This window comes from Nelumbo lutea, chromosome 2 (genome assembly GCF_056320005.1).
Source record: "Nelumbo lutea isolate HS-2025 chromosome 2, American lotus-T2T, whole genome shotgun sequence".
In the NCBI taxonomy this organism is placed as follows: domain Eukaryota; kingdom Viridiplantae; phylum Streptophyta; class Magnoliopsida; order Proteales; family Nelumbonaceae; genus Nelumbo; species Nelumbo lutea.
In genome coordinates, this window is record NC_142685.1 from 111,586,134 (window position 1) to 111,613,077 (window position 26,944).

Consider the following 26,944-nt stretch of genomic DNA (forward strand, 5'->3'; position numbering starts at 1 on the left):
ATATATATATTCTGAAAAAAAACAGTACTTTGATGGTGCCATTTTCTCAAAAAACAGCATCCATGTCAAACACCCACTTAATAAGTCTTACCAAATAACAGTTTGGGATAAATGCCTATATGGCAATGAAATATCTCCCATTGTCATGGAAACGTGTTCTTCCCAATGCATGGTTGGATATGCATGTGGGGGTGTGCTCGGTGGGGTGTATTGCCGATTATTACTGAGATGATGGCCATGCACCGAAAGTTAGGATGGATATTTTTTAGTCCAAATCAGCCCCCCACAACGTCCCACAGCACAGATGTTCCCAATACACGGCGGGGATGTGCTGTGGAATGTTGTGGGGCTGATTTCGTCTCATATTTTTATATATCTATGACATTTATCTACCATTCCACCCCTTATTGATCTACCATTCAAACATTAAGGTTGTGTGTTGGTTTGAACGTTAATCAGTAGCATTCCTAGATTGAGATTAGATTGGCAGCTGTAAAACATCTAAGATCATTAATGAAAGTAGTCAAAGTGTCTCATTTGGGATTCAATAAAAAAAAGGCATTGCTTTATATCAAAAAAATTCAGGAATTTTCAATAAACAAATCACAAACGAAACGAATAGCTAGCCACGAATTAACCCTGAGCGAATTTGATACAAATATGATGAACACCAGAACATGTATTTACATAACCATCAAATAAAATTATAAAACTGTATGATCCAAGTTCGAAAGAACTAAAGAATAACCCTTCAAGGATTTAAACATATGCAATACAATCAATCACCTTTCTTATAAGTTCCAAATTCAGAAAAAGGAAAAAAAAATCAATCAATCAAAATCCCAAGTATAGTTTAGTTATCATCGGGTGCAGAGTTCTCTTGGGTTTTCTGAAACGACAGTGAAGCCTTTAATCCCCGAGAAGGTGATTCGGAACCAGCTGGTAAGTCGGAGAGAGCGGCCAGAAATCGGCGTATGCTGGCGGAGCGAGCAGGTCTGAAACTGACAGACCTGGGGACGTTCTTGGAGAAGATGTTGGATGACTTGGAGAGGATGAGGTAGACCAGAGACTGCACAAGCAGGAACATGCCCACCTTCAGCAACATATCCTCCAGGCTACCGTCGAACACCATTTTGAACGAGAATCCGGTATATGATGGCCGGCCGGAAAAGTTAAGATCTCAAGGAGGGGGATGACCGGATGATGATGAGTTAAGTTGTGCTGTGCGGAGGAGATGTGGAGACGTGAACGGGATGGAATTGAATGGATGTAAGAGCAAAGCCAAATCGACCAGTTGTTTATATAGAAAGTGGGGAATTGAGAACGACTCTTGTCATGAAGAAGAAGAAGAAGATTGAAGGGCCGCCTCTTTGACTTGTGCCATAAGCCAGTCAGATGCGTAGGAGCAGAAGCTTTTTTCTATGACGTTGGCGTTGGCGAAGTTTGTTAGGAAGAGCCTTGAAGTTTTGGGTGTCCTTCACATGGAGTGTCAGCTTTAGCTCAATTGGATGATGATACAAGAAATTGGGGATTGAGATTTGTTTGGTGTATGTAGTAGATCATTAAGAAACGATTTCTTTTGTTTTGGGTTTTCTCCAAACATGATGTATGGTTGTGGGTTTGTCTATGTGATATGATGAAATGCTTTGACCGTTCCGTTCCAAGTCCACACGTAACGTAACACGTTGTGCACATTCTAATGACTGCGTCTGCCGGCGGTGCGGTGCAAACAGAAATAGTCAATCTAGATGAGCACAACAAGAGTGAAGGGAGAAGAGAGAAAAGAAAGAGGAACATCTCATCACCTCATCTCAATTCTCAACTCACCCCGCCTGCGAGATCGGATCTGCGCCTCACTCGCATATCGTAGACATCTCCGTACTTATAAATTATTATTCATGGGACAGTTCCGAATATACGGTGGATATACATGTAAAGCGCTCCTGTGTGAGGAGCAGATCCCGTTCCCCCGCCTGCGGGCTGCGGCATCAAGATTCAAGAAGAGGAATGCCACGTTAGTCTGAGTTGTCGAACTCTCAATGGATTAAGACATCAAACGTTGTCGTGCCGATTTGCTCCTTTTTTATTTAGTTTTTTTTTTACATCAATTCACCACCCACAAGGGCAATCTCCTCTTTTATGCAGCGGCTTCTACTTCTGGCTTGGTAATGTCAAGGTGGGGGCCCTACAAGGATAACTTAGAAAATTATGTTTGGTTAAAAAACCAACAAGGCCAGTACGTTATAATTCAGTTATAAAATCGACTTTTCAAGTTTCATGAAACTAAAGCTGCATTTGGCACTCCTTATTTTAATATTTATTTTCTTTTTCATTTAAAAACTCGGTGAGCATAACAGCGCCCCACACCACATCCCAATTATATATTGTGAACATCTCCCCGGATGAGAAGGGCATTTTTAAGTAAAAAAAAGATAAGTCTTTAGGAATGCCAAATGCAGTCAATTTGTTCGTTTGGAAGGGCTCTCGGGATGATATGCTGATTTAAACTGACCCCACATGCAAATGATAAGGCCAATGTTTGGGTCATTGCTTTGGGCCTCATTCTTCTAATTCTTATTCATTCTGGTTAAAATTTGACAAGAATGAATAACATTTGAACATTTGGTAACAAAATTCTTGTCAAGAGCCTCATTTTTTTCAGAATGAAAAATTAATACATAGCATAAAAACGAGATAACGTGCAACATAAAAAATAATCATACCCCATTTTGTTCATTTTTATTCTCAAAAGAAACTCTATGCCAACAATGGTTAGGTCTGCAAAACTGTTGCCACAAATGTTTATTGGCCGATTATTGTGGAAACTTATATCGATGCACATTGACTATCGCCATCCATTGGTAAAATATCTATGCTAATAATTTCGATGAATTAAACTAACAGTTTATACCTGTGGACCGAGTTTTTTGAAGAATGAAAATGAGCAACATAAGACCATGGTTTTCAAAACCGGACTAGTCCGGACAGTCAGACCAAAAAAAACCAGGAATCGGTCAAGTGACCAATTCCATTTTCCCCCAAAACCGGACTTCCCCCCCAAACCATTGATTTTGGTTAACGAACCGCTGAATTGGGCAGTTAACCGTTCGAACGATTTTGATCGTTTTTATTTTTTTGTCAAAACGGGCAGAGCGTTCGATTCGAATGGTCAGACCATTCGACCCGGTAACCGGACCCCTGACCAGTTCGATCACCAATTCGGTTTTAAAAACTATGCATAAGACACTTGTCAGTCTGAAAAGAATTCATTTTTTAAGAAAAAAACAATTGATTCATAACAATATTTCCACATTCTATCCATTTGTACCTGGACAAGAATAAGAAAAAATGAAAATTGAACAAAACATGGCCTAAAAATCTGAAAATTCAATATAGGCTTTCCTTACTCTAATTAACTTTCCTGGAACAAAGCCCTCGAAAGTGGCTCAAAGGGGTTCTGAATTTGTTGAGGGTTAAAATCCCGCATTTACAGCTCCGAAGCCACCAGCTCGAGGTAAATAGGCATCTTTTATCGTCTCTTTGGAATCGCTACTAAATCTCAATCCGTAAACGAACTCTTTTTTTTTTTTTTTTACAATAGTATAATAGCATAATCACTCTCTCTCTCTCTCGTCCGTTTATTAACAAAATAACCAGAAGAAAGAACCCATCCCCTATCTTCTGTTGGTGAATGATTCAGGACTAAAGGCTACGGCTGTCATAACTCATGAGATTTTCAGGATCAAATCTCTGGGGCCTTGTAATGTAAACTGGAGTTGGATTGATTGATCACAATTGACAAATCAGACCAGATGAAAATGTTGTCTATGGTGAGATGACTAGCATTAACAGTTTAACACAGCATGACTCATTGAGCTCAATTACCCTGTCCTTTTAATTGCAACGGTTGAATATCTTGAACTCTCAAAAATACACACTTAGATCCATACATTAGCATTCCATCAGTTAAACATTACATAATATCAAAAATACCATTTTACGTATTTCTGAGATCATTTTCAGGTAACCAAATACATCCCCATGATGGCGTTCTCAAATGAACAAAGGTATTTTTGACATTACATAAAAAAGAGCCTTTTTTGAAAGTTTAGAGTAACAAGTGTTGCAATTGAAAGTTCAGGATACCTATATGTCACTACCCCGAAGTACAGGCCTGCAAGGTACCTATCTGTAATTTACTTCTTTTTAACCACCACACTCCACAGTGCACATAAGCCAAGAGCAAGAAGAATGACCAAACCAATCCAGCCCAATTCACCCAGATATACTTGGACCAAGGTTCAAAGTATCAACAAGTATCAATCCAAACCCCTCGGATATGCCCCTACAATAAATGTATCAAGGTCTGACTGGTTCAGGGGGTGGAGGAGACCTGAACCAACTCCTGAATTGGTTGCGAAAAATATATATATATATATAAATGCGGTATCGATTCGACCGATACGCCACTGTATAGATATTTTTTAACATTGACTTAGGACAATGAGGTGATTGGCTGAGACCACGAGACTTGATAACCCCCAGGGCCTGCAAGTGCAGCATTTATTTATGTCGTCAATGAAAGAGAAGTGGCTTCATTTTCTATTTCATTTTTTCAAAAATACTAACAAAAATTGTACAACTGACAACATCAGATCGCAGATAATGAATTGTATATTTGTATCTGCCCAAAATAACGGGGAGGGAAAAAACAGAAAAGCCAAGAAAATAGAAAAATGCAGGCAAGTAGCACAAATATACACCATTAGAGCTAAGGTCCTCCAATGAAGATTTTTGCATTTCATTTAAACAGATCCTAACAAGGCCTCTTAATCATCTCCTTTCGTTCCATCTACTGTACACGAACTGCAAGAAACATACCAAAGTTAAAGAAAGAGAAATAGCAACTTGATTCAGTAAACTGGAACATGATAGGATTAACTAACAGGTCATGCTTGTGGACCGCCCATTAAATGCACTCTCCACAGTCAAAAGGTTACGTGCGTGTAAGATTTACTACTAAATCATAGCTCAACTTCCATAGTTTCTGGTGTAAATGTTTTTATTACTGTACAGTAATTTACAGGTAACCATCACATAGCTCCACAACAGTTGATAAATTTCACGAAGATTGCTTACCAAAGATCCAAAATAGTGGAAAACTAATCTTACACGCACGTAGCTTTACAACGCCCCAAAACTAATGCATTCCATTTAATGAACTACAGGATTTGAATTATCATACCCCTGAAAGATAAGGCAAATCAAATAGAAAGAAGAATCTGAAAGTACATTGCTGCCAATTTTAGATGACCTATTTTACATCCAACAAAGCATGACTACTAGCTTTTAATTATATCATGCAAGCAGTCAAAAAGGCCATTTCAAAAAAAAAAATGAAAGTAGGCAATTTCAATCTTCTGCATTGCTGTTCAGCTCAAGTCGCATGTCACATAAACCGCTATGTATCGGAGTGCTTGAAAAAAGACACTGCAATTTAACTTATTTTACTATATTCATGATAACTATAGACTTGGAAATGATGCCATTGATCATCCTGGGCAATTGGAATTAGTAAGCTAAACACCATGCTTTTAGTCATCTATACATGAAAAGTAACGCAGACAAAGACACAGAAGTATAAAACAGAAACGCCAAAGAAACAATGAATCACATTCAAGTTGTGATGTATATACCAGTATAAATAATTTACATCACAAATTATCCATTAGATAATGATCATGGCAATCAGATCATGTGATATCTTAATCATATAAAGGAGAATAATAGATACAAAATCTTTCTAAAAGATGAACCTACTGAATTTTTATTATGTAATTTAGGTTATATGCAGAGAATATAATAATGACATCCAATGATACAAATATGTAACTTTAGTAAGAGAAACAAGCACAAGAAATGGCCTAGGTATGACAAATAGTACAAAAGATCACAGTTTAAGCAAAGATTTGGGCATTGAGAAATGGCAAGACATTAGGGTGAAAACATTGTCCAGCCTAAACATTTGTCCGTTTTTCATTCCCCACTCCTAAAAAATTAAAAGAACAAAAACACAAAAACCAGTTGACTCACTAAAAACATAAAAGCATCCAGTGATCCAGGATGGAAACGTTCCTCATGTTTTGTACAAGAACTTTGAGGTGGCTTAAGGCCACTTATAAACCCTAATCAAAATCTTACAGAAATTGCATTCTCTATTTTTTATCTTGTTTCCTGAATTATAAATATTTGTTCTCCTCCACATAAGTTAAACTAACTTCTATAAGTTGCTATCTTGTTCAAATCACTCAAGTGACACAGAAGCAGCGCCCCAAGATCATATCTGCTGAAACTTGTAACAGACTCTCTTCCTGTACTCACTATTTGAAGAAGCTAGGTTAACTGCCTAACCTGTAGAGTAACTCAGATTTCACTGGTTCACCCTCTTCAAAGGCCTCTATTACATGTGGTACTTGGATTTTAACCAAGTTCATAGCTCTTTGATCAAAACATTACAAACTCTCTTCTCCTATCAATCAATTTATGGATATTATATTTGAATTTGATCCAAGGTGATGTTGTAATAGCCACGTATAGCAAACCTAGGTTTTGGGGGCATGGTGGCATCAATAAGGGCAGTGCTACCTCTATGTGATGGGGCATTTTTCTGCATGTAGCAAAACCACATTTCAGATGTGATTGCCCCAAGCTATTAGCGGGTGAGGGAAGGTTTGTCCATGAAGTTAATAAGCTGGAATGCAAGAGGTTTGGAGAGTTCAAAGAAAAGGCAAGTGATCAAAGACTTCTTGAGAAGAGAAAAGCCAGATGTGGTCTTAATACAAGAATCAAAATTGTCTGAGGTGGACAAGAAATGGATGAGGAGCATTTGGTCAACAAGAAATTTGAGTTGGGCCTTTGCACAATCGTGGGGAACTTCAGTGGGAATTATTACTTTATGGAGAAATGAAAACTGGGAGTGTGAAGAAGAATTAATTGGGAACTTCTCTGTGTCAATAAAATTGAAGAGAAAGGAAGATGGGTGGGCTTGGGTGCTAACTAATGTCTATGGTCCCACCTCTCATAGGGAAAGGGAAGAACTAGCAGCTGTTAGGGGTTTGTGGGATGGCCCTTGGTGTTTGGGTGGGGATTTCAATGTAATAAGATTCTTAAACGAGTCTAATAACCCCAGTTGTAGTGCCGAGACCTATTTCAGATCATTGCCCAATCAGGTTGTCTCAAGAAAGACTAGATGGAGGCCCGTGCCCTTTTAGGTTTGAAAACATGTGGTTACTTCATCCAGAGTTTCTAGCTAAGGTAAAAGAATGGTGGGAAGTGGACCAAGTGGAATTCTGGATGGAAGGGGTATAGGTTTTATAAGAAACTACAACTCTTGAAAGCTAGACTCAAGATTTGGAATAAAGAGGTTTTTGGTAGATTAGAGCAAAGGAAAGTAGAAATCAGTCAGAGAGTGCACGAAAGAGATGGACTAGAAGCTGAAAGAAGGCTAGGGGGAGAGGGTAGGGTGGAAAGATGGAATTTGAAACAGGAACTAGATCTTCTTAGGAAGGAGGAGATAAGTTGGAGGCAAAAATCCAAGTGCAATGGCTAAAGAAAGGGGACATCAATACAAGGTTTTTTCATTTGTTGGCAAATGGAAGGAGAAGGAAGAATTCCGTTTCAAAATTGGAGTGGGATGGGCAATTGCTAACAAGGGAAGATGATATAGCTCAAGCTTTCGTTAATCACTTCAAATTAGTGTATGACAACCCAGGGAGACCTAGTGGGAGCTTAGAGGACTTGGAGTGGAGGGTGGAAGATAGTGTCTTATTGGAATCTTCGGAAAGAAGATTTGAGGCCCAAGAAGTGAGAAATGCAATATTCTCCATGGGTCGAGCCTGATGGTTTTTCGATGGCCTTCTATCAAGATTGTTGGGAGATAATTAGAGAGGATTTGTTGGAGGTTTTTGAAGAGTTCTATGAGAGAGGCAAATTTAACTCGGGAGCAAATGTAACTTTTATTGCCTTGGTTCCTAAGAAGAAGGACGCTCTCCAACCAAAGGATTTCAGACCTATAAACCTGGTGGGAAGCATGTATAAGATCATCTCTAAGGTCTTAGCGCTAAGACTAAAAAAGATCCTCCCGTCTCTAATCTCACCGTATCAAGGGGCCTTTGTAGAAGGAAGACAAATTGTAGATCAAATACTTATTGCCAATGAATGTGTTGAGGTGAAGAGGAGGAGAAAGGAAAACGAGTTGGTTTGCAAATTGGATCTTGAAAAGGCATATGACATGGTGGACTGGGATTTTTTACTAGAGGTTCTCAAGCGGAGAGGGTTTGGGGAGAGATGGTGCAGTTGGGTAAAGGGATGCATTTCTTCATGTCATTTCTCAATATTGGTGAATGGTGTAGCTAGGGGTTTCTTTCCTGCAAAGAGGGGTATTAGGCAAGGAGATCTATTGTCCCCATTCCTCTTTACCCTAGTAGCTGATGTGTTGAGTGCCATGATTTCGAGAGCCGATGCTAACAATTTGATAAGAGGTTGGAGGATTGGTGGGGAGGAGGTGGTGGTCATACACTTACAATTTGCAGATGACATCATCTTGTTTTGTGACGGGAAGGGGAATTACGGAACTTAATGAGTCCAGTGCTTCAATTTGAAAGGAAGTCCAATCTTAAAGTGAACTAGGGAAAAAGTTGTGTGGCAGGGCTCAATCTAGGGGGAGAGGAGGTGGATTCCCTAGCTAGGATTTTGGGATGTGAAGTGGGGGGCTAGCCTTTACAATATTTGGGGTTGACACTGGGAGGGAACCCAATGGTTGAGAGTTTTTGGTACTGTGTAATTGAAAGATTCTCCAAGAGCTTAGCAAATTGGAAGAGGAATTACATCTCTTTAGGGGGTAGGATAACCTTAATCAAGTCAACCTTAGCCAACCTGCCAGTTTATTTCTTGTCTACCTTTAGAGTACCAATGAAAGTAGCTAGCCAGTTAGAGAAGATAATGAGGGATTTCTTGTGGGAACCAAGGGATACTAAGAAGGATCACTTAGTGAAGTGGGAGGTGGTTTCTAGGAGTAGGGATGATGGAGGCCTTGGCTTAGGAAATATAAGATTAAGAAACATGGCTTTGCTGGGGAAATGGATTTGGAGACTACTGATGGAACAGGACAAACTTTGGTCTATAGTGATTGTTAGTATTCATGGATTGGCAGATAACGGTTGGGATGAAGGACTCGACCATGGGGCTTCTCAGTGTTCTCCTTGGAAAGCTATTCAAGGTATTTTGCCTCTTATGCTTCCTTATTTCAAAAATGATGTCTGCGCTAGAAATAAAGGCTTGTTTTGGGAAGATGTTTGGGTTGGTGAAAAATCCCTTAGAGATAGATTTACTTCTATTCACTCCTTGTGTGAAAACAAAAGAAAAGTGATCTCTTCAGTGTTTGTTGATAACTCCTAGGATTTGGACTCGAGGAGAGGTCTAAGGGATTCTGAAATGGGGATGGTTTGATGATTTGATCACTCAGTTAGGGGAAGTCTTTCTTGATTAGTCCTGTAGAGATAGCAGAATTTGGAAACCTACCCCTTTTGGTTTTTTCAATTGCTCTTCTTTCTATAACATTTTGCTTCAGACCTCTAACCTTGTAGGGAACTTTCCTTCAAAGGAGGTGCGGGGTAGCCCTGTACCCCCTAAAATTCAGGCCTTTTGTTGGGAAGTGGTACTCCAAAAACTCAACACCTTGCATTTATTGCAAAAAAAGAGGCCAAATATGTGCCTCTCCCCCCATGTTTGTTGCCTCTGTTTGGGTTCTGGTGAGACAATTTCACATTTACTAGTCTCATGTCCCTCAGTGTTCTTTATTTGGTCTTGGTTCTCTTCTCTCTTTGGCTGCAGGTGGACTCCCTCCTCAAGCGTGGTGAACCTCTTTGATCCGACTTTTTACAGGCAACCAACGGTTTGTGAAAGGATTATGTGGAGAGCCACTAGAGCTTTTGTATTGTGGTCAGTGTGGGAGGAAAGAAACAATAGGATCTTTAAAGGCAGATGTAGATCCAAGGAAGAGGTTGTGGAAGGAAATAACTACTAAGGTTATCCATTGGTTGAAATCCTGTGATCTTTTTAAGGATTTCTTGGTTGAAGACATTTATAGAAGTTGGGGTATTGTGGCATCTACTACTACTTCCAAAGCTATGATACAGGAAGTTTGGTCCCCACCGGCACAACAAAAGGTAAAACTGAACTTTGATGGAAGCTCTATACGTAATCCAGGCCCATCTGGTATAGGAGGTGTTTTCAGAGATAATGAAGGCAAGATAATGGCTTTGTTTTCAGGTCCAATAGGACTTGGAGACTCCTTAAGAGCGGAAATCTTGGCACTACATCAAGGTGTAAAACTGGCCAAACAGTTGAGGCTACAGCAGATTGAGATAGAGGGAGACTCCAAGTTGGTAATTGGGTGAATGCAATCAGGGCAGCTGGGAATTTGGCAATATAGACAACTGATAAGGGAAATTCTTAGCATAACAAAGGAGGTGGGTGTTTGGTTCAACTGGGTAAGGAGATCAGCAAATGGTTTTGCTGACGCCCTAGCAAAACAAGGGACTGTAAGGGAGAGTCTTTTTTGGGCAGTACTGTAATGTTTGATGTTTATCGGATCAACCTTTGCTAATAAGGGTTGAATTCTGTATTTCAGGTTACTTTATCTCTAATGAAAGTTACCGTTTCTGATTAAAAAAAAAGCTAATTTAGTAGCTCTTTCAGGAACTTTCTAATGTGTGCAGTAGGTCCACACAGGACTGCTGACATGCAGTATTTGCTCCTGTAGCAAAAACCTTTTGGTTAGGAAACCAACAAACCTCGCCAAGTAGAAAATTAAAAGATGAGGATCTTTTTTCCCATTATATGATTCATCTGTTACAGTTACAAACTTAAATCCCCTGGATGTACGCTAATTATAAGGATTGGAAATGACAACCATCCTTTATTGGATATATTCCACGTGGAAGGATACTAGAGCAGCACTACTTTGGACTATATGGGAGGAAAGAAATGCAGGAATTTTCAAAGGAAAAGAAAAAAAGTAAGGAAGCCTTGGTTGAAACAATAATGTTGAGGGTGGCACACTGGGCAAAAAGCTTGAAGATGTTTTCATATTTTAAGGTTGAAGACTTTTTTAGGGTTTGGGGTGTTATTGCAGCCTCTTGATCTACAAGAGATAAAATTGTTGAGGCATGGTCTCCCCCAATAGATTGCTGGAAGAAGCTGAACTTTGATGGGAGTTGTGTGGGTAATCCAGGCCCCTCAGGCATTGGGGGGGCCATTAGAAATGAAGATGGAAATATCATTGCTCTGTACTCCGGTCCTGTGGAGCAGGTTGATGTGGCAAGATCAGAGTTTCTAGCTGCAGCATATGGGGTTTAGAAGGCTAAAGAGTTGGGTATTAATAGACTGATCATTGAGGGAGACTCAAAAACTGTGATAAAGTGGTTACAGAAGGGGGAAGGGGTGACATAGCAGTTGAGGAATGAATTCAGGAGATTTAAATGGCTGTCAAGGGACATGTCTCCATGGGAGATGGGTGAGGAGATCTGCCAACAGTTTGGGCTCATTTGTAATTCTGGTTTGGGTCAGCTTACTAAGGCTGGTCTCTTTCACAACAACTTGTTGTATCCATAATTTTTCTATTTAATGAAATCATTTCAGAGTTGCTGATCATAAAAACAAAAAAAAAAAGATGTAACAGATCCTCCCTATTCACTAGCATATGGAAGTGGAACACCCAAATTGAGACAATGTAAACCCCATGCGCACAAACTATTATATCTTATTCTACAACTAAAAAAATTAGTTTACTATTATTACTGTTATTATTTTCTGATAATCATATAACCAAATAAGGTTCGGTCCATTATGTTAATTCCAAACTCCTAATTTACAGTTGCATATTTTTTCAATTGTTCCACCCACTAAACACTCATTCCACATTTTCCCCTGATCTGGAAAAAAACATTATGCTGCTTAACCATGAAGACCTGAAAAGACTCCAAAGAAGGAAGCGAAGTTATTGTCACAACTTCTCTAGTACTTGGTCAATTCAAGCTGGCATTCATCAAGTTGCTAGAGCAGAATTACTAAACCAATCAAGAGTAGGCAGAACCATACGGAACTAGTTCATCTAAGGCTTTTAACTGAACTTGATATGGACAACAGGAAAACCCAAAACAATAGATATGAAAGTCGCCATAATGCTTTATCAATTTCCACCCCCGAACATGGCCATCATTTTACCATCTATGTTAATTTAATTCTACATGGTATTCATTCAAGACTCCCTATGTATAGTTGTATATCAGTTCTAAAATCCGGAAACATCTCTTCAAAGGTCCAAGTCAAGAACATCCAGAAAAGAAAAGGAAATACATAACCCACATAGCGAGAGTAACCAATATCAGGGCTTACCTTAGGTTTGGAAAAAGAGAATCCGAACAACCACCTCTACCTAATCGAACAAGAATTCCCTAACTTCAGACATTACAGTATCACCATCCTCATCTACTCTGGAACTTCCACCAACACCCACACGACTCCCTCCCTCAACCGGTTGGCTAGACACAGTCTCCCCACTGTTGGCAGGCCCTGCCGAGCTTGTCTCAACTTGTGCCATCTGAGTAGAATCCACCGCCGTTGACCTCGCAGGGAACACAAGCCTGTGCCTCCTAGCAATATGCCTCAAAGTATTCCCTATTCCAAAAAAATCATCGTCATCGATCAAATTTCCGAACCTCACCGCAACCCTTGTTCTTCGACAGGGTCTCCGGTCGGCTTCGTCGGTCGGCAGACAAAACCGACAAACGGGGCATGAATTGTGCTGTGACAGCCAAGGCAAAATACAATCGGAATGGTAGATGTGCTTGCAAGGCAACTGCTTGGCCTCACCGTCGATCTCGAACTCATCCTTGCAGATGGCGCAGAGAATTGTGTCAGAGGCCAAGAAGTTGCCGCTGATCTTGATGGTGGGGATGGACTCGACGGAGGCCTTGGAAGCGGGAGTGGAGCCGGGGGGAAGGAGCGTGTCGGGATCGTCGTCGGGATCGGCGAGATGCTGGATCAAGCGATCGAAATAGGGAGTGTCAAGTAGATAGCCGGAGGAGGAGGTTGCGAGGCGGACAGCAGCGGGGATGTCGAGAAACTCATCGTCGGCGTCGAGATCGTCGTCGGTAGTGGGTGTAAGGATATGAGAAGGGGAAAGGATGGAGAAAGGATCGAGGGGAGGAGGGAAATGAGGGTGGGTGGAGAGGTCGTTATCAAGGTTAAGGTTAGGGTTAGGGTTAGAAGGGAAGGAGGAAAAGGGGAAGAGAGGGGACTCCATTTCTTCGAGGAAGTCTCCTTGACAGAATGGGCAATGGAGCGAGGGAGAGTTGGGCGAGAGAGAGACGCTCATATCGCATTCGTGACACCAATACGCCTGTTGCCGGTTACTGCTCGTGGTGGTTGCACCGGCGCCGGTTGCCATGACGGTAGCGGTAGTTGCGTTAGCCGAAGACATACTCTCTCTCTCTCTCGTCACACCCCTCCACGGTTCCACCGGAAGTTTGTCTGTCTAGCGCGGCAGTGCCCTTGATCTTTTTTACTGGATTGCTTTTCTTCGGAGAAACGCAGTCGAGCTATCGCTTTCCTCATTCACGTGAGGTACAGCTCTTTTTGTCGTTCGATTGGAATCTAAGTGACCAAATAAAAATGATTAATAGGTCGTATGCATGAAGACGTCGCATTGGCCGAGTGGTTAAGGCGTGTGCCTGCTAAGTACATGGGGTTTCCCCGCGAGAGTTCGAATCTCTCAGGCGACGAGTGTTTTAATTTATTAGGGTAAATTACAAACACCCCTGTGATCATGAGACAAAACCCCATTTTTCTATGAAATTCGCCGTTGCAATATTTTTTTAATCTCCCTACTTTCTTGTAATAATTATTCCGAGAAAATACTATTTATCTTCTTTCCATTTCTCTTCTCACCTTTCTTCTTCCCAAAAAAAAACATAGCAGATATTGAGCACAAAATTCGGTCCCAACACCAGCGTAGCTGATCCAGTGATTGCCGCCGACGATGCTATCGATGTCATAATAACGAAATAAAAAAGGCGACTTCTTTCTATACCACAAGCAACCAACCTTCTCCTTAAGTTCATCTGTTGGTCAATCATCTCTCTGATGCCCATTTGCCATTTGCTCCTTCTCCCCTCTTTCCTCTCTCTTTCCCTCTCTCTCTCTCTCTCTCTCTCTCTCTCTCTCTCTCTCTCTCTCTCTCTCTCTCTCTTTCTTTTCCTATTTCTTATAAAAACTCCGAAATTCAACTTCTCAATTGAGCGAGCCATAAGGACAGAATTCCAGACTCGATAATGGAGGTGGTGGTACCGGCGCCACCCAGCGGCATGGATTTTAACTTTGACAGCGCCTGCTCTTCCCCCTACATCAGCGCTCCTTCCAACCCCAAACGTCTTGGTGAGTTCTTTAGCGCTCCCACTAGTCCTACTAGGGCTGCTACAATCTACCGTGGCTTCAGACTTCTCCATCACCAGTGGCATCGGCGGCAGGGGTGGCTCTTCTTTGGTCATCCCATTTGACTGGGAACAGAAGCCTGGAAAGTCGAAATCAAGTGACACCCACAACAACAATGACGACTTCGCCTTTGATTTCAGTGGTCGGTTTGAGACAGCTTTGCTCACTGCCAATGAATTCTTCGACGAAGGTGTCATTAAACCTTTAAAACTTCCTCCTTGGTTACAATAGGTTCCTAGAGGAGTTGATGAGTTTGCTACTCAGAAGACCGTTATTTCGTCGCCTAGGTCTCCAAGATCACCTATCTTGAAGGGGAAAAGTATAATCCGTGAAGCGTTGTCCCCGCGACACAAGAAAGACTTCGACTCGTTCGCAGTTGCAATAGAGCAAGCGCGTAAAGGATCAAAACGAGATCGAGGGAGAGACAGGCTCTCTGGTTTGAATTCCGGCCATAGGGTACCCGATCGTTGTTGTCATTCAGAATTTCTGCATTCGCATGGGAAGAAAAAGAGCAACATCAAAGCACCAAACCCGCTTCGTCAATTTCAAAATCCTCTTCTACATCGTTGTCGTCTTTGAAGGGGAGCAAGAAATGGAGGCCGAAAGATTTTCTGTTGCTCCGAAGCGCTTGAGAAGGTCGAGCGACGAAATCATATATAGATTTTTTATTTTTATTTTTTTTCTAATTTCTGCTATTTTATTTCTTCTTTAAATTTTTTTTCTGATTTCTTTTATCAAGAAATTTGTTATCTATGGATGGTCAGCTGTCATCACCGATCGGCTTCTTCAACTCCACAAATTTCGTCAATCAATCTCAACCCCAATATATCTCTCCCTGTAACCAATATCTCTTGAGATTTTCTTCATCTCCATTATTTTTCCTGTAAAATATTTTAGTTATTTACTTCATTTTTTTTAATTTCTTAGTTCACGTGGCCAGATTCGCTCCTGCTCCGACTACGGCAACAGACTGGCGGTAATGATATATGGTGGAAGAATGGTTCGGAATCGAAGAAGAAAAGGTTAAAAGAATAGGATTTCTTGGAGAACAACTCCCAGATATCTTCGGTGGATTTCTTGCAAACACGGTCGGTTTCCACAGGTTTGGGGTTGTCCCTAGATGATAGGTGTACGGCTTCTTCAAGTGATTCACCTCTTTTCTCGATCCTCGATGACGATATCGATGGGGAATTGCAGAGGCAAGAGGCGGAGATGGATCGATTCGTCAAAGTTTAGGTCTGCCTTTGTATTCGATTTTTTCCCAATTCTTGAGCTTCCGATCAACCGACAGCTCCGGTTCAAGGAGAAGAGGGCCAGTTTCAGCTCACGAGTTGCATTACATGGTGAATCAAGCGGTATCTGAGTTGAAGAAGAAGACATTCTTGCTGTACAAACAGGGTCTTTTAAGGAGAGAAAAGGGAAGGGGGAAAAAGAGAGATCTGGGGAGAGGGAGGACTTCGGAAGTCCGCTGCCGCTATAACAGCAGCTACCCCGCTGTTGTTCGTGTCGTGAGGTAAGGAAAGATGAACAGTATTTTTTTCTCCTCAGATCTGGGAATTATAAAATATTGCAACGAGATTTTAACGAAAGGTGCCTTTGTCTCACGGTCATGATACAGGGGTCTTTGTCATAGATCCTATTGTACGGAAGTCTTTCTAATTTACCCTATTTATAACTCACTTAAGAGCTTCCTATTACTCTTAGGGCAATTATTGCGTTCGGTGGTGAATAACGATCTGACGTGGCAAAAATAACTGTTGTGTTATTATTCGCTGGTGAATAACAATCTTACGTGGAAAAAAAAACTGTTGTGTTTTTATTCGCTGGTGAACTGGTGAATAACGATTTGACGTGGCAAAAAATAAATGTTGTGTTTTATATTCGCTGGTGACTAACGACCTGACGTGGCAGAAAATAATTGTGTTATTATTTAGGAAAAGGTTAGCTTATCTAAATCAATTTGTTTTGATAGAAAACGAAAGAGACTACACAAGACGGGGGGTAGAATGTCCCTACAAATCAGACATACAAATACAATACAATGTAAGGTGGCGTTCGACGAATCTGAAATTTCAGATTTAAAAAGTTAAAAAGGTAATTTTGTCTAAAATATGAAAATAAGCATATGTGATTTTTTACTTTGTTTGTTGGCGTTGGATCAACCTTTATCATCTGAAATTTACTAATTTTACTATTTTATCCCTACAACATACTATTTGGAAATGTTGAATTCAATTTGCATTATCTCAAAAAAAAAATTTCAACCTCAAAATAACATTGAAACAATACAAATAAAAATAATAAATTAATAATTAATAATTACTATTTAATAAATAAAATGATTAAAATAAAAAATAATTAATGATTATAAAAATATTAAAATAATTAATAATTTACACAATAAAAATTAATAATTAATAAAAATTACTTGTTTATATAAATAATTAATAAATAAAATTAATAATTAATAAATAAAATGATTAAAAATTACTTGTTATATAAATAATTAATAATTAGTAATGTTTTAATAAAATTTTTATTAAATATTAATAATTAATAAAAATAATTTATAATAATAATAATTATTATTATTATTATTATTATTATTATTACTACTCACCGAACCGCCGTTGCAAGTTGTAGCGGCGATGGCGAGAAGATAGGAGGGAGGGGGAGAGAGAGAGAGAGAGAGAGAGAGAATGAACTACCACTGCAAGCGGCGGCGACAAGAAGACAAGGGGAGAGAGAGACAGAGCAAGAGAGAGAGAGAAAAGGAATCGTCGCTGCTGCAACTTGTAGTGGTGGTGATGGGAAGACAAGAGAGAGAAAGAGAGAAAGAGAGAAGAGAGAGAGAGAGAGAGAGAGAGAGTGAGAGAGAGAGAGAAGGAACCGCCGCCGCTGAAGGCGGGAATACAGAGAGAGAGAGAGTGTGGCAGGGAGAGTGCAACGACGGTGGTGGCAATGGAGCTTCGTTAGGTCGAAGTGAGGGTTCAATTCGAGTTACATGAAGGACAAAAACATGTAATGTTTAAATTTCTTTGAGGGCGTTTATGTTTTTTATGCACCTCTCAATTACGTCTGACTGCATTAAGTGTCAGGCTACAAACTTAAAATTTCAAATTTGAAAACAGATTTCAAATTGATTTTCAGACGCAACACCAAATGAGTCTGGTGTCTGAAAAGTTTTTCAGACACCAGACCTTTGAAAAATGTTATCAAACAAAGCCTAAATTCCATGGAAGATCGTTGAGATTGAGACTCACTATACCCTGTTTGGAAGAAAATGCTTAATTGGCGAGCTAGTATATTGCTTGATTAGTTTCCCGATACATGTGATTGTAGACCAAATCTTCATTTGCTCGATTCTTCAAATCCATACACTCCTCAATAGACCTGTTCATGGGCCAAGTAGCCCAACAGCCCGGCCCGGCCCTTGGATGGGCTTGAACATGAGTTTTAGCTTGCAAGCTTGACCTCAGCCTAAAAGCCCGGCTCAATTTTTTTCAAGCCGGGCTCAGGATTTCTCAAAAAAGCCCAGCCTGACTTTTATATTGTTTAAACTTTAAACCCCAAGTTCCTTCTATCTTCTCACTTATCTTATCATTCTCAGTTTCTCACTCTCAGACTCTTAGAATCAGTGAACCCAGGCGCACCATTTTCACTCTACAAACTCAGGCATTGGCGGCCGGCGCCACCAGAACTAGGTCATCTCTCTCTTCGGCGGTGATCTCTCTCTCTCTCTCTGGCCGACACCATTTTCATCTTCTATCTTCTCACTTTCTCAGTTTTCATTCTCTCTCAAACTCCCAAGAATCGGCGAACTCAAGCACTGACATTTAGACTCCTAAGTCGGGCTTTCGGCTCGAGCTCAGTCTTTGGGTTTTATATGAAGGTCGAGCTTGGGCCCAAGTTGTAGGCTCGTTGGTCGGATTGGGTCGGACTTGGGCCTGAAAAAATTTTTGTTAATGAAGAACAAAAGACCGGACCAAGCCCAACCCATGAACAGGTATACTCCTCAATGATGTTTCATAGATTTTAGGAGGTTGATGAGCCGTTTCAAACAAGAAATCACGACCAAAGCCTTCAATTGTGATGGAATGAATGGTTTGGGAAATTCATTGCCAGGTTGTAGGCCTCTTGATGGAGGATGATTTGGCCCGACCTACGAAATGATGACACGTGCACCTGACTCATTGTGAGCAACAACTCAGCATCATAGCCTGGTAACAACTAAGTAATAGGCCTATAAAGCAGCTCGCTACAACACGAGCTTCGGGTTCCCCGAGCTACCCCGAAGGGGATATCCCGAGGCTACCTTAGCTCGCGAGCTGGGGCTCAAGCCCCTAAGCAGCTAAGTCATTAGAAGGGCAACCCTCAAGTATTCCTAAGCTCGCTACAAAATAGCTCGCAAGTGAGCAGCGCGAGCGTTTCTCAGGAAGCTTCTATCTAATAGACTGTATCGATCAAACTGTGCCACGTCCCTTGACTGACAGCGCAGTACCTGTTCTTTCAACAGTCTGCACCCACATCTCTCAGTAGGAGGAGGCGTGCCTGCTCCTTTGGAGAAGTGTCGCCCATCCGAGCAAGGGGTACGTCGCAACGGCCGCTTGCGCAGCCCTGGCAGGTAACGGCTGTGGCAGGGGCCCAGTGGCAGTTACGTCTGATTTGACAAGAACGCCCCTATAAAAGCCCTTGAGGCAGAAGAGGAAAGGATCTTCAGACTTTTGAATACCTTCGCACTCTCACACTCTAACTGAATACATCTTCGCTCGCGAGCTAATCTCTCGAGCACAATGATAAAGCGCGACCTACACTCTTAGCTTTTGCACTATTCTTTTCTCTTTCCCCTACGTTTTGACTTAAGCATCGGAGTATTCCCACCGGGTAAACCCCCGGGAATCCTTCTTTTCCATCTTCTTAGGTGTCGTCTGTTGCCAGCAAGGAGCCAGTCCACAGCCAACTAGGAGTGCCCGGATCGTGTCACATCATTTGGCGCCATCTGTGGGAACGCTTCAAAAAGCCTCCTCTTAGTTTTTGTAACTCCCTTTTTAAGATTTAGCACTCATGGCTTCTTCAAGAAATGTCGGACACAGCATGGAGATGGACATTGCCGGGGAACAACTCCAGGTTCCCGTGGTCTGCATTGGGCAGTTCACTATTCCCCTCTCCGCGGATGGAGTCCCCAGCCTAAATGTGCAGCAAGTAGCGGCACCCTTGAGCGTCCCCCTACCTTTTTCAGTCGAGACAACCTTCACTGAGCCTTCCATCGTCCCTCCGATGACAAGCCAGATCCAACTTGACAACCTGGTGCAGTCCATGCAGGCCATGCAAGCCCAGATGCAACAGTTTCAGCAATTCCAGCTCTACCAGCAGCAAGTGCTGCACCAAGTCTCTCAATATCATTATCAGCAGCAGTTCCCTTAGTTGCCTCAGCCTCAGCCTCAGCTCCCTCCTCGGCACCCAGCCTCGCGACAAACTAGGCCTCGTCGCCAGAATGAGCACCCTTCTCGCCAAGAAGAGGCTTCCTATAACCCCCCTAAAAGCCAAGCCTCTTCCCGCTGTAGGAAGGAAAGACCAGCCACTCTGGTCTTGTCGCGGGCAGTCAGGTCGGGAGGATCCCAGCTTCCCAGGCCTATGTCGCCCCAGCAATTGAAGTTCGAAGCCCTGCTTCTGGAGAACCGATTCGAGATCCTGGCCGCAAACTCTAAGCAGGACCTCTCCGTCCGCAACCATCACTAGCAACCCGAGTCACTTCCTGCAAAAACTATCCCTGACAGTACGGAGGCGAGCAGCACCAACACGGAGCCCGCCAAGAAAAAAAGACCCCGTCGCTGAGCTCGCCGAACTGCCACCTACAACCTGCCCAAGCTCAAAGGCCGGAAAGAGGTTAACTCGGGAGACAAGGGGGATGGGACTTCAAGCTCCCCCCTCTCGATAAGTATGACGGGTCGTTCGACCCGAATGATCATGTAGATGGTTTCCAGTCATAGATGCATCTGGCAAGGGCTAGTGAGTCTTGCATGTGTGTGGCCTTTTCCACCACTTTTAGAGGAACGGTCCGCATGTGGTATTGGAACCTTGCACCCAGATCGATAAGAAGTTGGGCACAGTTCGAGCAAGCCTTCACGTCCCACTTTGTCACCAGCAAGCGGTGCCCGCAAATCGAGGAAAGCCTTCTCGGCATAGTATAGAGAGAGGGAGAGTCCATCCGAGGCTACATCAAGTGATTCAACGATGCATGCATGCAAATACCGTGCCTAGACCCTGCAGTGTGCCTTGTAGCAGCCAAGAAGGACGTAACGCACAAGGAATTCAAGTGGCACATGGTTGTCAACCAGCCGGCGACCATAATTGAATTCCTCAAGCTCGCAGATAGGTTCATAGCCATGGAAGAGGAGATCAACCAGAAGGGCGAAGGCGCGCCTGAAAAGAGAAAAAGAGAAGGGGAACTTCCAACCAAGGAGACAACCGAAAGAAGAAGGACTTAGCTCGGGGGGCAAAGCCGAGTCAGCCATTCCGAGCCCCTATAGCAGACCGAATTGACTACACCCCACAGAATGCTAAGCGGGCCGAAATCTTGATGGCAATCAAGGATGCCCCGTACGTGAAGTGGCCACCCCGCCTGAGGGGGAATCCTAATGAAAGGAATAAAAATTTATATTGTAGCTTTCACAGAGACCATGGTCATAGTACCAAGAACTGTAAGAATCTCTGCAACGAGATAGAGAAACTCATTCGTTGTGGATATCTAAGGAATTTTGTACATAATAATAATAATAATAATAATAATAATAATAATAATAATAATAATAATAATAATAATAATAATAATAATAATAATAATAATAATAATAATAATTGATGTAACCATTTTCGGCCACGTACCAATGTTTTGTGATGTAAAATTTTTTGGCAAAGTACCTCGTTATTCGACTCGGTGGTGGCGTACCTTAGTGACGAGCTACTTGGTGGCGAACTGCCTGGTGGCGAACTGCTTTGGTGGCGAATTGCCTGGTGGCGAACTCCCTGGTGGCGAACTGCCTGGGGGCGAACTGCCTGGGGGCGAACTGCCTGGGGGAAAACTGCCTTGGTGGCAAACTGCCTGGTGGCGAACTCCCTGGTGGCGAACTGTCTGGAGGCGAACTGCCTGGGGGCAAACTGCCTGGGGGCGAACTGCCTGGGGGCGAACTGCCTTGGTGGTGAACTGCCTGGTGGCGAACTCCCTGGGGGCGAACTGCTTGGGGGCGAACTCCCTACTAGGCGGTCGATGCCTTGGAGAATGTTGGGGCTCCCTGGTGCGGCGCAACCCGACTGCCCTCAGCATGAGGTGGTCTTCTTTCCTTTGTAGGCTGCAGGAGATGAGGGACCTGCGAGAACTTCATCTTTTCCTCCTCTTTGTAGGTGGCGGGAGCTGAGAGACCTGCGAGAACTCCATCTTTTCCTCCTCTTTGTAGGTGGCGGGAGCTAAGGGACCTCCGAGAACTCCATCTTTTCCTCCTCCTTGTAGGTGGCGGGAGTTGGGGGACCTGCGAGAACTCCATCTCTTCCTCCTCCTTGTAGGTGGGGGGAGCTGAGGGACTTCCGAGAACTGCATCTTTTCCTCCTCTTCGTAGGCGGCGGGAGCTGAAGGACCTGCGAGAACTGAATCAGAGGTCCCGGGGGTACTTTCCCGGTGGGGGCTCTCCGATGCTTAAGTTAGCACTCTTATTGTAGAGAGCTTTGAAGATAATATGAGAGAGCTAGAGAGCGGGGTTACTTCCCTTTCTTTTCCATCCCCTTCCCCTTTGGGGGGTGAGGTCTTTATATACCGGAGTCTTCGCGAGTTAGGTGGGTGAAAAGCCTCCAAACGGTAAGACTCGTCGCATCCGGTCAGAATCGGGGTACGGTGGTGAAATCCTCGAGGTCATCAGACTGGCACTTGTGTCAGGCGGCCAGGTCGGCGCCTGGGCTAGGTTGTCAGAGGGGTGCCTGCGTCAGTCGACGGGTCAGTGTTTAGCCAGGTCATCAGGTCGACGCCTGTGTCAGTCGGCGGGACAGTGCCTAGATCAGGTCGTCAAGCTGGCACCTGTGTCAGTCGGCGGGCCAGTGTCTAGATCAGGTCGTCAAGCTGGCGCCTGTGTCAGTCGGCGGGTCAGTGTCTAGATCAGGTCGTCAAGCTGGTGCCTTGGCCGGATCATGCGCTAGGCTGGTCCAGGTCGGCTAGGTCGCGCAGGCCGTGCACAGTTCGCGCAAGCCGTGCGCAGTTCACGCAGGCCGCACGCAGTTCGTGCAGGCCGCGCGTAGTTCGCGCAGGCCGCGCGCGCGCCGTGCAGTTCGTGCGCGCCGCGCAGGCGCGCGTCAAGCCGCGCGCAGGTCGCGCCAGGCCGGCCAGACAGGTGCCTGGGTGGGTCACCAACTTCGTAAGTTTGTTGGCTGGGTGTTTTCCTCGTTGTCACGAGGTGCCATGTGTCACAATTTTACTGGAGGGCCAAATCTGCCCTCATCAATAATAATAATAAAGCTGGTCGACAAGGGGAGCACAACAAGGATGTTTCTGAGTCCAGCAACAGGCTGGCAGAGCAGTCACAGAGGCAGCCCTCAGAAGAGAGGCCAGTTCGGGGCACCATCCACATGATAGTTGGAGGCTCGATCGTTGCAAGTTGTACCTTGGCGGCAGCCCAATCATCAGTTCACGAAACTGCCCAAGAAGAATAGAATCCTCCGAAGCGGTCAAAGACAAAGGAACTGATCTTCTTCATAGAGGACGATGCGCGCGGGGTCCACTACCTTCACGATGATGCGCGCGTCATTAAAGTAAGGATCAATGATTTCGAGGTCAGACGCATCCTCGTAGACTCAAGTAGCTCGGCAAATATCCTATTCAAAGCCGCGTTCGATCAACTTCAGTTGCAGGGAAGTGACTTGAGGCCCACGAATACTCCCTTGGTAGGATTTAGCGGAGAAGAAGTCAGGCCCCTGGGGAAAATAACAGTACCTGTGGAAATCGGCGCATGGCCCAGCATAGTAAGGCTTAACCATGACTTCTTAGTGGTCGCAACCCCCTCCCCATACAATGCCATAATAGGCCGGCCGATCACCCATGCCCTACGAGCGATGGTTTCCACTTATTATTTGGCAATGAAGTTCCCTACAGACTTTGGAGTGGGGGTAGCGCGGGGCGACCAACTTGAGTCTCGCAAGTGCTACGTTGCCGCCCTCAAGGGAATGACCAAGGTGGCTGACAATCTCAAACTGAAGCGACCTACGGAGCAAGGCGAAGAATGAGCTGCACCCATAGCTCGGACACTTCAAATTGGAGTTTCAGTCCAGGAGCCCCTGCGATCCGAACTAGTAAGTTTCCTACTCCAAAACTTAGATGTTTTTGCATAGTCCACGGCAGAGATGCCCGGCATAGACCTTAATCTCATAACTCACAAACTCAATATTGATCCTATAGTTAGGCCCGTTAGAAGAAACGCAACCTAGCCCCAGAGCGATGGAAAGCAGTCGACGAGGAGGTCGGGAAGCTCCTCGCAACCGACTTCATAAGAGAAGTCCAATACTCGAGTTGGGTAGCCAACCCTGTTCTGGTAAAGAAGGCTAACGGCAAGTGGCGCATGTGCGTTGACTACACCGACCTGAACCGAGCCTGTCCGAAAGACTGCTTCCCCCTCCCCAGAATCGACTGCTTAGTGGACGCGACCTCAGGGCACGAGTTGCTGAGTTTCCTAGATGCCTATTTGGGCTATAACCATATCAGGATGGACCCGACAGACGAAGAAAAGACTACCTTCATCACAGAGTTCGGTCTATATTGCTACAAGGTTATGCCCTTTGGATTGAAAAATGCTGGGGCAAACCTTTCAAAGGCTTGTAAATAAACTATTTGAGCCATTAATTGGTAGAAAAATAGAGTGTTATGTAAACGACATGGTCATTAAAACCCAATTCTCACATGAATTAATACAAGACTTACATTTTGTCTTTCAAATTCTGCGACGATTTAACATGAAGTTAAATCCAAACAAGTGTGTCTCTGGTGTTACCTCGGGTAAATTCTTAGGGTACATCGTCAACCAGCACGGCATTGAGGCCAACCCGGATAAAGTTAAGGCTATCATAGATATGAGACCATCTCGGAAGTTGAAGGAGGTTCAGAGGTTGAATGGCCGCAAAGCCGCCCTGAGCCACTTTATGTCTAAGTCAGTGGACCGCTGTCTGCCTTTCTTTAAGGCAATTAAAAGCAAAGGGTTCGAGTGGACCCAAGATTGCCAGCTCGCGTTTGACGAGCTCAAGAAATACCTCGCTAATGTACCCAACTTAACCCAGCCTGAAGAGGGCGATGTTTTAGAGTTGTACCTCTTGACAAATGACGAAGTGGTCAGCTCGATACTGATAAAGGAAGTAGATCGGGTCCAACAACCCATATACTAAGTTAGTAAAGTGTTGCGGGGAGCAGAGACGAGATATCCAGAGATAGAGAAGCTAGCCTACGCGCTGGTCATCGCAGCTCGAAAGCTCCACCCATACTTCCAAGCTCATACTGCTATCGTCCTCATCGACAAACCTTCGAGGCAAGTTTTACTTAAGCCCGAGGTCTCTGGTCGACTGACGAAGTGGGCCATTGAGCTCAGCGAGTACGACCTCCAATACAAGCTGCGAATTTCTATTAAGGCCCAAGTTTTAGCAGATTTCATTGCGGAGTGCACTTTCAGCTTCGAAGTCCCCAGGCCAGTTGAGCATGAGGCCCCTAGTTTGGGTAAGCCCGGAGCTCCCAGGCCACCTAAGTCTGAGCCCCATGAGGTAGCAGCCAGTGCAAAATCTCTCCTAGTTAGGCAAAGTGTGAATTGGGATGAAGAGCCCTGGATCCTTCATGTAGATGGCTCCTCAAACCAGTAGGGCAGCGGAGCCAGAATAGTTCTGCACGGCCTGAGTGGCATGAAACTGGAGTACGCGCTATGCTTCGAGTTTGCAGCATCCAACAATGAAGCGGAGTACGAAGCGTTGATAGCCGGGCTAGCTTTAGCTAGAGAAGTAAAAGCCAAGCATATCGTCATCTGCAGCGATTCCCAGCTCGTAGTTAACCAAGTCACAGGAGATTACGAAGCTCACGAACCAACCATGATTGCCTACTTAGCCAAAGTAAGAGAGGCTCTGCTCAACTTCCAGTCACACTTCATCAGGCAAATCCCGAGGTTGGAGAACGCGGAGGCCAACGCTCTGTCCCGGTTAGCCAGCGCCATTGACATCACCATGAGGACCGTGTACATAGAAGACCTGCCTCGGCCTAGCATTCTTGGGGGGCAGAGGAGGTCGCTCCCGTCGTTCAAGCAGAGCCGAGCTGGATTGAACCGCTCACAAGCATCCTGCTACATGGAACCCTCCCCACGGACCGCAATGCCGCCAGAAGGGTAGAGCGTCAAGCGGCCAAATAAGTCATGATAGATGGATGACTGTACCGAAGATCCTATACGCTCTCCTACCTGCACTACTTACGACCTATCGAAGCTGAGCTTGTACTCCGCAACACTCATGAGGGTTTGTGCGGCAGACACTTGGGAGGCAGGGCCCTCACCCAAAAAGCACTACGACAGGGGTACTATTGGCCAACAATGAAAGCAGACGCCATCGAGCTTGTCAGAAAATGTGACAAATGCCAGAAGCATGCCAATATCCACCATCAGCCCGCTATCGACCTCAAGTATCTCACCAGCCTGTGGCCTTTCGCACAATGGGGCATCGACACACTTGGACTGTTCCCGCCAGCGACAGGCCAGAGGAAATTCTTAGTAGTAGTCGTGGATTACTTCACCAATTGGGTAGAAGCTGAACCTCTTATAACAATCACAGCTCGGAACATCCAAAACTTCTTTTGGAAGAACATTGTGTGTCGTTTCGGGTTACCTCGGGTACTAATTTCTAACAATGGCAAGCAGTTCGAGGACATCAATTCCAGAACTGGTGCCAAGATATGGGGATACGATAGAATTTTACCTTGGTTGCACTCCCTCAAGAAAACGGTCAAGCAAACGTCACGAACAGAGCCATCCTCAGTGGACTGAAGGCACGTTTGGACTGAGCTAAAGGATTGTGGGCAGACGAGATACCCAGTGTTCTATGGGCTTACCGAACCATGGAGAAAACTGCAACAGGATAGACTCCCTTCAACCTCACCTACGGCACCAAAGCAGTTATCCCGACAGAGATCGAAGTACCTACGCTGCGACTAGAAGCATACGATGACAAGACAAATGAAGATGAGCTACGTACTAACCTCGACTTACTTGACGAAGTAAGGGACTTCGTGTACATCAGGACCGCAGCTTACCAACAAAGAGTAGCTCGGTACTATAATGCTAAGGTTAAGAAGCGGAACCTCCGTGTCGGTGACCTTTTCCTTCGTAAAGTTATG

The 26,944-nt window shown here is 43.9% G+C and overlaps 2 protein-coding genes, 1 long non-coding RNA gene and 1 other non-coding gene across 6 annotated transcripts; 2 read left to right on the forward strand and 2 right to left on the reverse strand.

The window, feature by feature from the left end:
- Window positions 1–680: 680 nt before the first annotated feature.
- On the reverse strand, window positions 681–1,493 carry LOC148872806 (uncharacterized). Its single transcript, XM_088968677.1, has one exon. The coding sequence runs from the start codon at window positions 1,130–1,132 to the stop codon at window positions 854–856; it is 279 nt and encodes a 92-aa protein (XP_088824803.1). The 5' UTR covers window positions 1,133–1,493; the 3' UTR covers window positions 681–853.
- Window positions 1,494–4,579: 3,086 nt separating this feature from the next.
- LOC148872807 (E3 ubiquitin-protein ligase RING1-like) lies at window positions 4,580–13,863 on the reverse strand. 2 transcript variants are annotated; one of them, XR_016106899.1, is made up of 3 exons: window positions 12,457–13,644; window positions 5,140–5,247; window positions 4,580–4,866 (listed from the first exon to the last, which is right to left on the reverse strand). XR_016106899.1 is itself a non-coding variant. In XM_088968364.1 (2 exons), exon 1 carries the CDS (start codon window positions 13,541–13,543, stop codon window positions 12,497–12,499), a length of 1,047 nt encoding a protein of 348 aa, XP_088824490.1. In that variant the 5' UTR covers window positions 13,544–13,863; the 3' UTR covers window positions 4,580–4,866; window positions 12,457–12,496. The 2 variants fall into 2 exon arrangements, 1 of the variants encoding a protein (XP_088824490.1); XM_088968364.1 differs by lacking the exon at window positions 5,140–5,247 and having other exon boundaries at window positions 12,457–13,863.
- Window positions 13,763–13,844, forward strand: TRNAS-GCU (transfer RNA serine (anticodon GCU)). The gene has a single exon. It is a non-coding gene; the product is annotated as a tRNA-Ser (tRNA).
- An 81-nt stretch (window positions 13,864–13,944) lies between the features above and the next one.
- On the forward strand, window positions 13,945–16,249 carry LOC148872809 (uncharacterized). Of its 2 annotated transcripts, XR_016106901.1 has the most exons (3): window positions 14,015–15,189; window positions 15,318–15,390; window positions 15,494–16,249. It is a non-coding gene; the product is annotated as an uncharacterized LOC148872809 (long non-coding RNA). The 2 variants fall into 2 exon arrangements; XR_016106900.1 differs by lacking the exon at window positions 15,318–15,390 and having other exon boundaries at window positions 13,945–15,189.
- The last annotated feature ends 10,695 nt before the right edge of the window (window positions 16,250–26,944 follow it).